Source organism: Ranitomeya imitator, chromosome 7 (assembly GCF_032444005.1).
Source record: "Ranitomeya imitator isolate aRanImi1 chromosome 7, aRanImi1.pri, whole genome shotgun sequence".
Classification (NCBI taxonomy): domain Eukaryota; kingdom Metazoa; phylum Chordata; class Amphibia; order Anura; family Dendrobatidae; genus Ranitomeya; species Ranitomeya imitator.
In genome coordinates this window covers 125,519,973-125,537,845 of record NC_091288.1, presented here as the reverse complement: position 1 = coordinate 125,537,845, position 17,873 = coordinate 125,519,973, and the positions used below count along the sequence as shown (strand labels likewise).

At 45.7% G+C, this 17,873-nt stretch overlaps 1 protein-coding gene across 5 annotated transcripts in view; it reads right to left on the bottom strand.

Moving 5' to 3' along the window:
* The window catches only part of HIBCH (3-hydroxyisobutyryl-CoA hydrolase), an 885,760-nt gene that overhangs the window by 301,346 nt on the left and 566,541 nt on the right, over nucleotides 1-17,873 (bottom strand). For all 5 annotated transcript variants that reach the window (XM_069733795.1, XM_069733794.1, XM_069733798.1 and 2 more), the window contains one exon: nucleotides 3,704-3,849. In XM_069733795.1, the coding sequence (XP_069589896.1) occupies nucleotides 3,704-3,849 (146 nt within the window). The remainder of the gene's footprint in view (nucleotides 1-3,703; nucleotides 3,850-17,873) is intronic.

Sequence of the window (17,873 nt, the reverse complement as noted above, 5' to 3'; positions counted from 1 at the left end):
TTCAGCCCAAGTTTCCAACTTATCCAGATCCATCTGTAGCAGAATACTATCTTCTCTTGTATTAACTGCTTTACATAGTTTTGTATCATCTGCAAATATCGATATTTTACTGTGTAAACCTTCTACCAGATCATTAATGAATATGTTGAAGAGAACAGGTCCCAATACAAGTCCCATAGACTTGTATTGCCGACGGATCGTGACGGATGGCCACACGTCTCGTCCGTCATGCACTGGATCAGTGTTTTGGCGGACCGTCAGCACAAAAAAACGTTCAATCTAACGTTTTTTTGTACGTCGCATCCGCCATTTCTGACCGCGCATGTGTGGCCGTAACTCCGCCCCCTCCTCCCCAGGACATAGATTGGGCAGCGGATGCGTTGAAAAACTACATCCGCTGCCCACGTTGTGCACAATTTTCACAACGTGCGTCGGTATGTCGGGCCGATGCATTGCAACGGCCCCGTACCGACGTAAGTGTGAAAGAAGCCTAACCCTAAATTTAGCGCCAACCCTAACTCTAAATTTAGCCCCAACCCTAACCCTAAATTGAGCCCTAACCCTAACCCTACCCCCACCCCTAGCCCTAACCCTACCCCTACCCCTAACCCTAGCCCTAACCCTACCCCTAATTTTAGCCCCAACCGCTCTTCTCCTGCCGGCCGGCAGATGGAGACAGATGGCGGGCGCACTGCGCATGCGCCCGCCATTTTCTTTTCCCCAGAAGACGCCGGCGGCCAGGAGGAGCAGCAGGAGGACCCAGGGACACCGGTAAGTATGATAGGGTCCCCGAATCCCCCTATTTCTCTGTCCTCTAATGTGCGATCACATCAGAGGACAGAGAATTACACTTAGCTTTTTTTTTTTTTGCGGTCGCCGGTAAACAGTTAATTACCGGCGATCGCAAAACAGGGGTCGCTAAAACCGACCCCAATCATGCTCTTTGGGGTCTCGGCTACCCCCGGCAGCCGAGACCCAAAAGATTCTCGAGGGCCGGCCGGCGCACTGCGCATGCGCCCGCCATTTTGAAGATGGCGGCGCCCACCGGGAGCCACGAGGAGCATCGGGGGAGACAGGTGAGTATCGGGGGGCTATCTGGGACCCCTTTTCTCCCCTTTTCTCTGTCCTCTGATGTGCGATCACATCGGAGGACAGAGAAATTAAAAAGAAATCGCGTTTTGTTTTTTGCGATCGCCGGTAAACGGTTAATTACCGGCGATCGCAAAAGCGGGGTGGGTAAAAAACCCCCCGAATCATGTTCTCTGGGGTCTTGGCTACCCCCGGCAGCCGAGACCCCGGAGAAAATCCGACTCTGGGGGGCGCTATTTACTTTTTCCACAGCACCGTTAATTAACGGCGCTGTGGTTTAAGTATCCTTAGCGGCCGCCGTTAAAAGGCGTATCGGCGGTCGCTAAGGGGTTAATCATGTAACTAAAATTAAAGGGACATTAAAGCCCACCATGTGGATTACTCTTGGCCTCTGTTAGATAACAAAGCTGCAATAGAAGACCCTCCTAGTAAGGCAGTAGATCTGCAATAGAATTAATCTTCTGCTTCAGGTGCATTTTTTCTGACCCAAATCCTTACTAGCACAGTGAAGAAGCTACCACAGTTGCAGAGCCCATTACTTTGTGCCCCTCCAGGTCTCTCACACCCTCTGGTTGAGGTGCAATAGCGTTAAGGTACCATACCTAGCGTGTAAGATCTCCATACAGGCCCGCTGGTAAAGATCAAAAGTTCACTGTAATCCTGACGCCTAACACCTGTCAATATGTTGGTCAATGAAGCAGAAGGCTGGATTGTCTTATTCTAGTTAGGCACTATACGCTATTCAAGTCTGTAAAAGATGGCAAAGCATTTCTGTGGAGTGAATTTAAAGCAAGTTAGTGCTGTATTGTTAAATTACCCGTATATACTCGAGTATAAGCCGACCCGAGTATAAGCCAACCCCCCTAATTTTGCCACAAAAAACTGGGAAAACTTAATGACTCGAGTATAAGCCTAGGGTGGAAAATGCAGCAGCTACCGGTGAATGTCAAAAATAAAAATAGATACCAATAAAAGTAAAGTTAATTGAGACATCAGTAGGTTAAGTGTTTTTGACTATCCATATTGAATCTGGAGCCCCATATAATGCTCCATACAGTTCATGATGGGCCCCATAAGATGCTCCATACAAAATACTCCCCATATAATGCTGCACAAAGGTTAATAATGGCCCCATAAGATGCTCTATAGAAACACTTGCCCCATATAATGCTGCATAAAGGTTGATGGTCCCATAAGATGCTCCATACATTATGCCCCATAAGATGATCCACACATTATGCCCCATAAGATGATCCACACATTATGCCCCATAAGATGATCCAAACATTATGCCCCATACATTGTGGCCCCATAGATGCTCCACACATTGTGGCCCCATAGATGCTCCAAACATTGTGGCCCCATAGATGCTCCATACATTGTGGCCCCATAGATGCTCTACACATTGTGGCCCCATTTGCTGTTGCTGCGATTAAAATAAAATAAAAAAAATCACATACTCACCTCTCTTCGCTCCGGCTCCGGCACTTGCGATAGTCACCTTCCTCGTTCCACCGTTGCGCGCTGCTCTGTCTTCCGTCCTCTGGCTGTGACTGTTCAGGCAGAGGGCGGCACGCACACTAATCGCGTCATCGCGCCCTCTGACCTGAACAGTCACAGCCAGAGGACGGAAGACAGAGCAGCGCGCAGCGGTGGAACGAGGAAGGTGACTATCGCGCAATGCTCCCCCGATATACTCACCTGCTCCCGGACGGTCCCTGGCAGCGTCTCACTGTCCGATGGTCTCCGGGAGCCGGCGGTATCTTCCTGTGTTCAGCGGTCACGTACCGCTGATTAAAAAAATGAATATGCGTGCATATTCATTACTTTAAATGAGCGATACCACGCGACCGCTGAACACAGGAAGATACCGCCGTCTCCCGAAGACCATCGGACATGCAGGGACCGCGCTAGGAGCAGGTGAGTATGTCACCGCGCCGCTCCCCCTCACCCGCCGGCCCCACGCCGACACTGACTCGAGTATAAGCTTAGAGGGTCACTTTCAGCCCCAAAAAGTGGGCTGAAAATCTCAGCTTATACTCGAGTATATACGGTATGTTTATTGTTGGATTATGTGAAAAAACTTTAATAACACCTTTATAACAATAACGTTTTTATCACAGTTATCACTCACATCAATGAGAGTAGCGGCAGCAACAATGGTTAATCTCAGGTTAATATTGTTATGAAAGTGCCTGGCCACTGAATTAAAAGTATGGCACCCAGGAGAAAATGAGCTTTATTCTTCCCCTTACCTACCTGCTTTCAGTCATTATGGAGGCATCAAAGCTGCAGTCGCTGCTTGCAACACTGATAGGGGCAGATGTACTTGTGATCCAGCACTTTGACTGACAGCTCGCTCAGCAGGGCATTACTGAGGAGCCGGCTGTCAGTCCATGTACCGGTATGACTGAAAGCAGGTAGGTAAAGGGAGGAATAAAGCTCATTTTCTCCTGGGTGCCATACTTTTAATACAGTGGCTAGGCACTTTCATAACAATATTAACCTGACATTAACCTAAATCTGACAGGTTTCCTTTAATGTTTAAATAATAAAGTAAACATTTTAATGAAGTAAAGATCATTAGAATTTGGAGACAAAATATTAATCTCACCTTTTGTGAATGAATAAAATGTGTAGCAATTCCAGCCTTTTGCACGTCCCTTCCCTTTAATCTAAATCCAGTAAGGGCAATATATAAGCCAATCTTTCCTGGAAGGCGTGGTAAGAAGTAACCTCCTCCGACATCAGGGAACAGTCCTACATTACAGAAGAATAAGAAACTGTGAGATCCCAAACTATAGAATGCAGAGAAAACAAAAAAATGGCTGTAAAACACAACTATTTATGGAAACAATGGGATTTCTCCTCAGAGCTTTGTAACCACTGACACCTCAACAGCAGAATTCCTTAACTAGAAGGTAGTGATGAGCGAACATCTACTATATAATTGTCTAAGGGTCACTTCCGTCTTTCTGTCTTTCCTTCTTTCTGTCACGGATATTCATTGGTCGCTGCCTCTGTCTGTCATGGAAATCCAAATCACTAATTGGTCGCGGCAAAACAGCCACGACCAATCAGCGACGGGCACAGTCCGGAAGAAAATGGCCGCTCCTTACTCCCCGCAGTCAGTGCCCGGTGCCCGCATACTCCGGTCCGGTCACCGCTCACACAGGGTTAATGCCGGCGGTAACGGGCCGCGTTATGCCGCGGGTAACGCACTCCGTTACCACCGCTATTAACCCTTTGTGTCCCTAACTTTTTACTATTGATGCTGCCTATGCGGCATCAATAGTAAAAAAAATGTAATGTTAAAAATAATAAAAAAACAAAAAACCTGCTATACTCACCCTCCGTTGTCCGCCGAGCCGCTCGCGCCTGCCACCATCTTCCGTTCCCAGCAATGCATTGCGAAATTACCCAGAAGACTTAGCGGTCTCGCGAGACCGCTAAGTCATCTGGGTAATTTTGCATTGCATCCTGGGAATGGAAGATGGCGGCAGCCACGCGCTCATCGCCTGCGCCAGAGCCTCGCTGGATTTGATCCCGGCGGGTGAGTATATAACTATTTTTTATTTTAATTATTTTTTTAACAGGGATATGGTGCTCACACTGCTGTATACTACGTGGGCTGTGTTAGATACCGTGTGGCTCTGTGCTGTATACTACATAGCCAGTGTTATATACTATGTGGGCTGTGTGATATACTCCGTGGGCTGTGCTAGATATTACATGGCCACTGTTATATACTGAGTGGGCAGTGTCATATACTACGTGACTGGGCAATATACTATGTGGCTTTGTGCTGTATACTACGTCGCTGGGCAATATACTACGCGGCTGGGCAATATACTACGTGGCTCTGTGCTGTATACTACATCGCTGGGCAATATACTATGTGACTGGGCAATATACTATGTGACTGGGCAATATACTATGTGATTGGGCAATATACTACGTGACTGGGCAATATACTACGTGGCTGGGCAATATACTACGTGTCTGTGCTGTATACTACGTGGCTCTGTGCTGTATACTACGTCGCTGTGCAATATACTACGGAGCTGGGCAATATACTACGTGGACATGCATATTCTAGAATACCCAATGCGTTAGAATCGGGCCACCATCTAGTACTAGAGTAAGGTGTTATCCGAGTACCCCGGGCATGCTCAACTAATATGTGCGAGTCGCTGTGGCTGTAAGACAGGCGCAACACATACAGGAATCAACAGTTATTTAGGCAGATTCAGATTCCAGGGATATGTTACTTGCTCAGCAGTTTGCTGTAGTTTCAATAATCTCATGCTGATTAAGCATTGATTGTATCACTGCCAGACTAGGTGTCACGTGCAAACCAGTCCAGCTCATCTGTGTAACCCCGCCCCCATCACTGATTTGCAGGTTGCTGACGATGCACAGTGTACACAGGAAGCTACCAATCAGAGGTGTGCAAGTGGTTATATACAGCTCAGCATTTATAGCACTGTTACATTCACAGCAAAGAAAGCAGGTATTCTATCAAAAATACACCAAGCAGTCCAGCTACACTTAGATTACATAACAAAAACGTGCTGACATATTTCCTTTAAGAGGAAGCATGTGTGAACTGCAAAAAAGAAACACAGCCCAAAATTATATTGTGCAAATCTATAATTTCTTAAATTAGTGTCAGTATCGCAGTAAAAGAACATGTACGTTTAATACTAGTAGAGTGAAATACATTTTTACTAGATTTTAATTTCCATAGTTCTGATTTTTATCTTAGAGGGGTAGTCTACTCCCAGAAAACTTCTATAAGCTGCATGTATTACCTATCCTCCCAAGGTCCTGTGGCAGCTATCCGCCATTGTCCCTGTCTCTGTTGCGATGCCACGATAACATGATGATGACAGCTACAGAGCTAAGCTCAGCAGGTTGCTCAGTTTCGCAGACGCCCTGAGCCCAGTGATTGGCTGCAGTAATGTCAACATGACATCAATGAGTCCGGGGCAATGACAGGCAGCTGGCACTGGGTATGTTTTTTTAGGACTATAACAGCATGTAGAAAAATGTTTTCTAAAGATGAACAACACATTCATCTAACTTCTCTTCCTCCTAGTCTGACAGAGAGAAAGAGAGACTGTTGTAAGCAACTATGTCATATGGCAAGTCAACTATGCACTTTCAAAATCAGACAGGGGTTCAGGACAACTCCTTAAACCCCTTCACGACTTTTATCACACGTTTACATAATTTTTCGGATAGGTCTTCAAGAGTTATGAAGTAAACCTACATCATGGATATTGTACGGTCACAGGAGAAATGCCCACGTGATGGCTGCCAGGAGTAACAGCAGTGACCCAGCTGTCTTGCCAGGAACAGTGCCTACACCACCACTGTCCATTTAACCCTCTATATGTCGTGATCGATATCCATCATAACATTTAGGAGGCTAGAAGAGGAAAGGGGCTACCTCTTTCATCTTATCAGTGCCATCACAATGTGTGCTAGAGTGCCCAATTGTTGCCATGCAACCCGAGGTCGCCATGATGACCTCTGGGTTTGCCAGCTAGACCACCAGCAAGCAGCATGATCTAAGAGGCTTCTGTGCAGCACTGAGCGGTATAATCCATTGCAATGCTGGCTTCCTGGAGCGGCAACCCTGCTCCTGCCTTCAGCACACCAGAGACTGGGGACACACAGCAGTGATATCATGTGCTGCCCCGTCACTTGCCCACTTAAGTCAGTTGCCAGCTTCAGAAGAGGACACCGTGCTACCTTGGGACGGAAGGTGAGCATAATTGTTTATTTTTTTGGTGCATAACGGGAGCCATGCATACTAGGACTGGTCCATGATGGGGGACATATATACCAGGATGAGCCTTACTCGAGATTTCTTGAGCATGCTTGGGGGTCCTCAGAGTATTTTTTAGTGCCCAGAGATTTAGTTTTTCTTGCCGCAGCTGAATGATTTACATCTCTTAGCCAACATAAGTACATGTGGGGATTCCCTAGCAACCAGGCAACCCCCACATGTACTTATGCAGGCTAACAGATGTAAATTGTTCAGCTGCGGCAAGAAAAACTAAATCTCCGAGCACTAAAACATACTTGGAGGACCCTCGAACAAGCTCGAGAAATCTCGAGTAACGAGTATATTCGCTCATCACTAATGGAGAACATATATCCTGGGATAAGGGACAAATAAACCAGGAAGAAGTCCAGGATGGGAAACATATACACAGGAAGGATGGCCCCATGATGGAGGACATATATACCAGGAAAAGGGACATACAGTATATACCAGGATGGGTCCATGATTAGGAACATATACCAGGATGAGCCCATGATGGGGGACATATAGAAGGATGAAGGACATATATACTAGGATGGGTCCATGATGGAAGACATATATACCATGTGAGGTTCCAAGGGGAGAAGTACTAGAAAACAGATATGTTTCTCCCCGTTTCATTTCATATGTATCACGGTATTGATTGTGAAGCTGTTTATTTCACTGTAATCCGGTCCTGGTTTTCTTTAGTGATCAGCCTGAAAGGACTGGTGCTTCCCTTCCACACATTCAATCCAGCTTTTGACTCCTGGCTGATTCAGCTGATATAATCAGGAACTGCTGGGATCTCACTCTCTCATCTGCTGGTCAGGGAAGCAGGGAAGGTTGCACAAACTTCTTTCTTGTTGTGTAGGTTTATTTTGCAGTTAGTATCTTGTTGTTAGTTAGTGGCCAGATGGCCTTAGACATTTTATTTCATGTTTGGCATGTGTAACATTGTACGGCAAATGTGTACAATAAATACACCTGACACATACCTGTGTGGAACTCGCTAGCCTGCTATTGTTCGTTGTGACTCCATAGCCACCTGCTTGGGCCAAAGCAGAGATCCCTGATGAGCTTTATCTCCACAACCAGGATGAGGGACATATATAAAAGAAAGGACCCATGATTGGGACAAATATTTCAGGATAGGCCCACGATGGGGAACAGAGTTGCATTGGGCACCCCAGGTCAAAATGACTGTTATTGTGAACAGTTAAGCAAGTTGAAGCTGAAATGATCTCTAAATGGCCTAAAGTAAAAGATGACACATTTCCTTTGTATTTTAGGCAATACATATATATTGTCATTTTTTACATTTTAAAAATTACCAAAAGGAAAATAGGCTGATGCTAAAGTTTGGGCACCCTTAGAGATTTGTGTGCTCAGATAATTTTGACCAAGACTTCAGACCTTAATTAGCCACTTATGGTTATGGTTTGTTCACTATCATATAGGAAAGGCCAGGTGATTGAAAAAAGCGGGTTCCTATATATAACTAAAATATAACTTTTATTCTTAATCAATTAAAAGAAGGTGCAAACATCTAGTGCTGACAAAAGTGCAAAGTGCATACGTACTACATGAAGACACATATAAAAACATATGAGCATATAACCGCAAAGAAAGATATTATCTAGTATGAAGAAAATACACTAGTATCTTTAACAGAAACAGGCTAGAGACTGTGAATCCGTAAACCTCTAGATCTCACGGCTCTATACCACAACTGTAATCATATGGCAGGATGACGCTCCAGCAGGCTATGTCTATAATAGATTACCAGCCTCTAGGTAACTGCTGTTGCAGTGTCAACGTACCCCTACCCGGCGGTATATAACTCTTCCTAATGCTCAAAAAACCGCAGTGACCCTGTTGTCATCCAGATACCCTCTAATAGCAACACATTAGGGCAAAGTCACATATAAAGTCACATGCGTAGTTTAACCAATGATACTCATCTGTCTTCTGCTGGTCATCCTCTGGAGACCTGGTGCAGTGCTGAGTATCAATAGCCCAACGTATCGGTCATTCCACTTTCAACCGCATTATTCCCTGTGGGCCCATCATCTTGTACAGTGCTTCTCAACACGTTTCATATGGATCATAATCATCAGGGGATTGTGTCACTTATACATATATTGCGTGAGCATAACGCTATGGCGGACCATCTCCCGCCTCTTTTTATATGTAGCTACCCAGCGTCTTACCGTCTCAAGTTTCCGGACGCCAGGCGCCTCACTTCCGGTGTAACCGAAGACTAAGCACCCTGGAACAAGGGGGAACGCGAACTCCGTTCCGGATATCCCGACGTCGGCACATCATGCCGTAACGTCATATCCGGTGGGCGGGCATTACATACATGCCGCCCACAAGCCGGTGCATACTAGCGCTTAGCGCTTTCTCAAGTGCAGGAAGAAGGGGACATCCATCTCTCTGACCTCCCCTACACCTCTATATCCTTAAGGGGAGAGAGGAAAACCAAGCTCCCCCAGAGCCCTTTGAAAAAGGTGTACATGCAAACTTTCACTACCAAACTAAGCTAATGATAACCCCATGGTATGAGGTGTACAGGACCTCGGAGTATAGTATGATTCACCCAAAAAGAAATAAATGAAAAAATACGCACATATGTCCTGATGATGGTATATACCACCACAGAACCGCGTAATTCACAAAAAAATAAAAATAAAGATAAATGCCACAACGTACTAGAAAAAAACCGCAAATAGAACAAGGAGAAGAGAACATACGTAGGCGACACCACGGACCCCCGCAAACAGAAAAAAAGAACAGGGTGCAGCTAATGGTATCCCTATACAGACCCTCTCTATTCTGATCCCTGCCTATTGCGGAGGTTGGCACCCTAAACCTGCGCAGTGGCGCCCCCACTCGACGGCGGCTGCCCCTATTGCCAGGTTACCCTATTACCCCCTGTTTCTACAGGAAGGAAGAGAAGCCTACGTGGTCATTCAGACCGTGTGGTGTAGTGGTTTGAAGGCGGAAAATCCACCTACTTTCCCTCTGCAGTATGTTTCTGTCCCAGTCTCCACCTCTCTGGGACTGATAGACTCTGTCTATACCCATGAATTTTATCATTTTCAAGTCGCCTTGATGGATCCTATTGATGTGATTAGCAACCAGGGTATCTCTTTTGTTAATGGTGTCACAGTGGGGTTCTCCGACTCTTCTTCTAAATTCCCTACTCGTTTTGCCAATGTAATCCAGTCCGCAGTTACAGGTCATTTTATAGATCACCCCCTCCGTTTTGCAGTTTATAAAATGATTGACGTGAAAGACCTTCCCTGTTATGTTGCTCGTGAACGTTCTACCCTGTTGTATGGACTGACAGTATTTACAGTCACCGCATCTGTAGCATCCCTTGATCTTCCCACCTAGCCAGGTTGTTTGTGATTGAGGAGGGGCGAAGTGGCTGTGGACAAACCCATCTTTTAATGAGCGACCCTTTCTGAAGGTAATCTGTGGGGCCGGGGTTAAGATATCCCTAAGATCATTGTCCATCTGTAAGCTGGACCAATGTTTCTTTATAATCTCACGTAGGTCCCCCGCCCCATTTGTGTACTTAGTGATCAGTCTTAAACTGTTTTTGTTTTCTTTTTTGGGGGTGGGGGTCAAAAGGTCCCTTCTTGGTTTCGTGAAGGATGACTTAAATGCTTCACTCAAGATCTTTTTAGGGTACCCCCTCTCCAAAAAACGCTCCTTTAGGTCCTTTGCCTGCTTTAGATACCTGGTGTTATCAGAGCAGTTCCTCCGTACACGGAGATATTGGCCTTTGGGGATTCCTCTCTTGAGTGGTATCGGATGGTTTAGATTCCCATCTCAAGAGAGAATTTGTTGCCGTGGGTTTCCTGAAGGTGCTCGTTACCAGTTGCCCATCTTCCCCCTCTCTATCAGAATATCCAAAAAAGGCAATTTTGAGCAATTGGACTCGAAGGTAAAGTATAGGCCCAGCTCATTATGGTTCAAGTCTACCACAAAATTGGTGAAGCTGGCTTCATCCCCCTTCCAGATAACAAACACGTCATCAATGTACCTTAGCCAAAGTATGACGTTACTCTCAGATGCTGTGTTTTCTTTGAAGACTATATTCTCCTCCCACCAGCCCAGGAGCAGATTAGCATACGAGGGGGCAAAAGTGCTCCCCATCGCAGTACCCCTGAGCTGGTGGAAGTATTTACCGTCATACATGAAATAGCTTTTGGTAAGGCAGAATTCCAAAGAATGTTTGACAAAGAGATTGTGCTTCAGATACTGCCGTCCTCTCATGCCCAGATAGTAGTCCACTGCCGCAATGCCCCGATCGTGTGGGATTGAAGAATGTAGTGCTTCGACATCTATAGAGCATAATAGCATGTCTGCATCTAGTTCAATGTTATCAAGTTTAAGGAGAAGATCCGCTGTGTCGCGTACGTAGGAACTCAAGGAGGTCACAAAGGGCCTCAAGATTTTATCCACGTATAGACCCAAATTCTGAGTGAGGCTCCCAATCCCTGACACAATCGGTCTACCTTTCAAAGGATTAGTACCTTTGTGTATCTTGGGTAGACAGTAAAAAGTAGCCGTTACCGGGTACGTAGGTACCAGGAAGTCTTTCTCGTTAGAGTCAATCAATTTGTTGTTAAAAGCTTCTGTTACTAATCTTTTGAGCTGGCTTAGATACACCATGGTGGGATTAGATTCAAGCCTTTCATAACCCATTTCTTCTTGAAGGAGGGAGTAACATAGTGCCCTATATTGCGTCACATCCATCACCACAACATTACCCCCTAACATCTAAACAAGCCTAATTCATTTTGGAAACAAGTTCTGTGGACCCATGAGGTTAAAATAGAACTCTTTGGCCACAATGATCAAAGGTATGTGTGGAGAAAAAAGGGCACAGTATTTCAGGAAATTAAAGAAGTTGTCCACTAAAATAAATGTTTTTTTTTTTTTCCCCATAAATCTTGCTATTATGTGCCACTGAAAACATCCACTGTGTTTATTTTAGCAACTAGATGGTGGCCCGATTCTAACGCATCGGGTATTCTAGAATATGCATGTCCACGTAGTATATTGCACAGCCCACGTAGTATATTGCGCAGTCACGTAGTATATTGCCCAGCTACGTAGTATATTGCCCAGTCATGTAGCATATTGCCCAGTCACGTAGTATATTGCCCAGTCACGTAGTATATTGCCCAGTCACGTAGTATATTGCCCAGCTACGTAGTATATTGCCCAGCTACGTAGTTTATTGCCCAGTCACATAGTATAATGCCCAGTCACGTAGCATATTGCCCAGTCACGTAGTATATTGCCCAGTCACATAGTATATTGCCCAGCCACGAAGTATATTGCTCAGCTACATAGTATATTGCCCAGCCATGCAGTATATTGCCCAGCCACGTAGTATAATGCCCAGCTACGTAGTATATTGCCCAGCTACGTAGTATATTGCCCAGCCACGTAGTATATTGGCCAGCTACGTAGTATATTGCCCAGCCACGTAGTATATTGCCCAGTCACGTAGTATATTGCCCAGTCACGTAGTATAATGCCCAGCTACGTAGTATATTGCCCAGCTACGTAGTATATTGCCCAGCCACGTAGTATATTGGCCAGCTACGTAGTATATTGCCCAGCCACGTAGTATATTGCCCAGTCACGTAGTATATTGCCCAGTCACGTAGTATATTGCCCAGCTTCGTAGTATATTGCCCAGCTCCGTAGTATATTGCACAGCGACATAGTATACAGCACAGAGCCAAGTAGTATACAGCACAGACACGAAGTATATTACCCAGCCACGTAGTATATTGCCCAGCCACGTAGTATATTGCCCAGTCACGTAGTATATTGCCCAGTCACGTAGTATATTGCCCAGTCACGTAGGATACAGCACAGAGCCACGTAGTATACAGCACAGAGCCACGTAGTATATTGCACAGAGCCACGCAGTATATTGCCCAGCCACGTAGTATATTGCCCAGTCACGTAGTATATTGCCAAGTCACATAGTATATTGCCCAGTCACGTAGTATATTGCCCAGTCACGTAGTATATTGCCCAGCAACGTAATATACAGCACAGAGCCACGTAGTATATTGCCCAGTCATGTAGTATATTGTCCAGTCACGTAGCATATTGCCCAGTCACGTAGTATATTGTCCAGTCACGTAGTTTATAACACTGCCCACACAGAATATAACAGTGGCCACGTAATATCTAGCACAGCCCACAGAGTATATCACAGCCCACATAGTATATAACACTGCCTATGTAGTATACAGCACAGAGCCACGCGGTTTCTAACACAGCCCATGTAGTATACAACAGTGTGGGCGCCATATCCCTGTTAAAAACATAATTAAAATAAAAAATAGTTATATACTCACCCGCCGGGATCGAATCCAGCGAGGCTCTGGCGCAGGCGATGAGCGTGCGTATGCCGCCATCTTCCGCTCCCAGGATGCATTGCGAAATTACCCAGATGACTTAGCGGTCTCGCTGTGGGAGGCTGATCTCTATATCTCAGGTTCCAGAACTCACTGATCCGGGAGTTGCACTGTCAGATGCGCAATTTCTTCAGGACTATGAGGATATTTTTTATGAGCCTGTATGTCAGACGATGCATCCATTATTCATAATTTCATGTTGTAGACGGTCCGGCTGGGGAGACAATAGACGTGTCCTACTGTAGCCATCTGACATGTATGCTTTAACTGAGCCCCCAGGCACCTCCATGCCCCCTGCTGGCGTGGCTTCCTCGTTCAAGCTTTGAAGTGCCATCTGCATGCTACACTGGTCTCAGTCCATTACCATACTAAAGGGTCTTCATTCAAGTAGGAAAAAGATGGGGGCCAGGAGTGCTCATGTCCCTGCTGACATGTGACCAGGTGAATTCTGATATGAGACAAAATGGAGTCAGGCCAATCTCTGATAGGTGGCCAGTATTATGCCCCATATCCAAGATGGCGGCTTCTCCCTCATCACACCTCCCTGCTTTTGAGGGTGCTAGGGGGTATCACATTCCTGCAGGGGAGATAGCAGAAAGAATCACCCCCTCCTTAAGAATGCCAACCGGCTCAAGGACTCCAGGAGAATCAGGCGAAAAACTCCTAGAGAGGGCATCAGCCTTAACATTCTTAGATCCCGGAAGATACGAGACCACAAAATCAAAACGGGAGAAAAACAGGGACCATCGAGCCTGTCTAGGATTCAGCTGCTTGGCCGACTCAAGGTAAATCAGATTCTTATGATCGGTCAGGACCACAACACGGTGTTTAGCTCCCTCAAGCCAATGTCGCCACTCCTCAAACGCCCACTTCATAGCCAACAACTCCCGATTGCCGACATCATAATTGCGTTCCGCAGGTGAAAACTTTCTGGAAAAAAAAGCACATGGTTTCGTCAAAGAACCATCAGACTCCCTCTGAGACAAAACGGCCCCTGCCCCAATCTCAGAAGCGTCGACCTCAACCTGAAAAGGAAGAGAAACATCCGGTTGACGCAACACAGGGGCAGAAGTAAATCGGCGCTTAAGCTCCTGAAAGGCCTCAACAGCCTCAGAGGACCAATTCGTCACATCAGCGCCTTTCTTCGTCAAATCAGTAAGGGGCTTAACCACACTGAAAAAGTTGGCAATGAAACGGCGATAGAAATTAGTAAAGCCCCAAAATTTGTGAAGACCCTTCACAGATGTGGGTTGGATCCAGTCATGAATAGCCTGGACCTTAACAGGATCCATTTCTATAGAAGAGGGAGAAAAAATAAAACCCAAAAAAGAGACCTTCTGAACTCCGAATAGGCACTTAGACCCCTTCACAAATAAAGCATTATCACGAAGGATCTGGAACACAATCCTGACCTGCTTCACATGAGACTCCAAATCATCGGAAAAAATCAAAATATCATCCAAATATACAACCATGAATTTATCAAGATAATTGCGGAAAATATCATGCATGAAAGACTGGAACACAGATGGAGCATTAGAGAGCCCAAATGGCATCACAAGGTATTCAAAACGGCCTTCGGGCGTATTAAATGTAGTTTTCCATTCGTCACCCTGTTTAATACGAACAAGATTATATGCCCCTCGGAGGTCAATCTTAGTAAACCAACTAGCCCCCTTAATATGAGCAAACAAATCAGTAAGCAAAGGCAAGGGGTATTGGAATTTGACCGTGATCTTATTAAGCAGACGATAATCAATACAGGGTCTCAAGGAGCCATCCTTCTTAGCAACAAAAAAGAAACCCGCTCCCAATGGTGACGAAGAGGGCCGAATATGCCCTTTCTCCAAAGATTCCTTAACATAACTCCGCATGGCGGCATGCTCTGGCACAGACAGATTGAAAAGTCGGCCCTTAGGGAACTTACAACCAGGAATCAAGTTAATAGCACAATCACAGTCCCTATGTGGAGGGAGGGAACAGGACTTGGGCTCATCAAATACATCCTGGAAATCCGACAAAAACTCAGGGACCTCAGAAGAGGGGGAAGAGGAAATTGACATCAAAGGAACGTCACTATGTACTCCTCGACAACCCCAACTAGTCACGGACATAGTTTTCCAATCCAGCACAGGATTATGTTCCTGTAACCATGGAAATCCCAGTACAACAACATCATGCAGGTTATGTAACACCAGAAAACGGCAATCTTCCTGATGTGCAGGAGCCATGCACATAGTCATCTGTGTCCAGTACTGAGGTTTATCCTTGGCTAAGGGTGTAGCATCAATGCCCCTCAAAGGAATAGGGCTCTGCAAAGGCTGCAAGGAAAAACCACAGCGCCTGGCGAATTCTAAGTCCATTCAGTTCAGGGCAGCGCCTGAATCCACAAATGCCATGACAGAAAAGGACGACAATGAGCAAATCAGGGTCACAGATAAGAGAAATTTAGGCTGTATAGTACTAATGGTAACAGACCTAGCGACTCTCTTAGTACGCTTAGGGCAATCAGAGATAACATGAGCCGAATCACCATAGTAAAAACACAGCCTATTCTGACGTCTGAATTCCTGCCGTTCTGTTCTAGTCCAAATCCTATCACATTGCATAGGTTCAGGACTTTGCTCAGAGGATACTGCCATATGGTGCACAGCTTTGCACTCGCGCAGACGCCGATCAATCTGAATGGCTAGAGACATAGATTCGCTCAAACCGGTAGGCGTAGGAAAGCCCACCATAACATCTTTAAGGGTTTCAGAAAGACCTTTTCTGAAAATAGCAGCCAGAGCCTCTTCATTCCATTTAGTGAGCACAGACCATTTTCTAAATTTCTGGCAGTATAACTCTGCCGCTTCCTGACCCTGACACAGGGCCAACAGTGTTTTCTCAGCATGCTCTACAGAGTTAGGTTCGTCATACAATAATCCGAGCGCTTGAAAAAATGCATTTACATTCAATAATGCCGGATCCCCTGTTTCAAGAGAAAAAGCCCAGTCTTGAGGATCACCACGCAGCAAGGATATGATGATTTTTACTTGCTGAATGGTATCACCAGAAGAACAAGGTTTCAAAGCAAAAAACAATTTGCAGCTATTTTTAAAGTTCAAAAACTTGGATCTGTCCCCAAAAAACAAATCAGGAGTAGGAATTCTAGGCTCTAGAGCTGGAGTCTGGACAACATAATCTTGGATACTCTGGACTCTTGCAGCCAGTTGATCCACACGAGAAAACAAACCCTGAACATCCATGCCGGAGCATATATCCTGCACCACCCAGATATCAAGAGGAAAAAAAAGACAGAACAGAGCACAGAAAAAAAATGGTTCAGAACTTTTTTTTTCCCTTCTTTTGAGATGCATTTAATTCATTTTTGGCCACTTGTACTGTTATGCTGCGGTGGTTTAGGAGCAACATGGAACGAGCTCTGAAGGAAGTGGTATCTGTACTGACCGCAGTCCCTAAGCTCAACACCACACTAGAAGTAGCCGCGGGTTGTACCTGTCACTCCCTAGACATCTCGACACAGCCTAAGAGCTAACTACCCCTAAAGATAGAAGCAGGAAAACTATCTTGCCTCAGAGAAAATCCCCAAAGGATAGATTAGCCCCCCACAAATAATGACTGTGAGTGGAGAGGGAAAAGACATACACAGAATGAAACCAGAATGAGCACAGGAGGCCAGTCTAGCTAGATAGATAGGACAGGATGGAATACTGTGCGGTCAGTATAAAACACTACAAAAATCCACACAGAGTTTACTAAAAAATCCACACCAGACTAAAGGTGTGGAGGGTAAATCTGCTTCCCAGAGCTTCCAGCAAGACAGAATTAATTCATACTGATAAGCTGGACAAACATAGAAAACACAGAACGGATAAGTCCACAATCTGTGGACAGAAAAGCGCAAGCAAGAACTTAGCTTAGCTGAACTGATCAGGATAACAGGGAAATCCAAAGAGATGTGAATCCAACCAGAAACCATTTACAAGTGGCACAAGATGAAGGAAAAGCCAGGCATAAATAGCTGAGCAGAAACGACGATCAGGTGGAAGCAGCTGAAGACAGCTAACTCCAAGGAGCAGCCATACCACTAGAAACCACAATAGGGAGCCCAAGAGCAGAACTCACAACAGCTGCCTAAGTCCTTCCGGGCAGGCTGCTGAACAGCTCCCGAAAGGGGTGTAGGGTGACCCCCAGCTGGGAACGTTGGTCCTCCGAGAGCTGGTGGCCAACCCCCACATCCTTGATGGATCCATCCGCTTTGGCTTGGGTGAGCAGATCCAGGAGGGTTTCTACCTCACCTTCCTCGATATGGTTGCACACTGGGTGGGCACAAGCCTCCTGCTCATGAAGTGCCTTCATCATGTTAATGTGGAAGGCCTTCCTCATCCCACGGGCGTGGTCCAGGGTGACCAGATAGGTGACGGCATTGAGCTGCTGGTGCATGAGGTATGGACCCCCGAGGCCGCCTGAAGCTTGTTTTGTGGGACGGGGAACCAGTACCCACA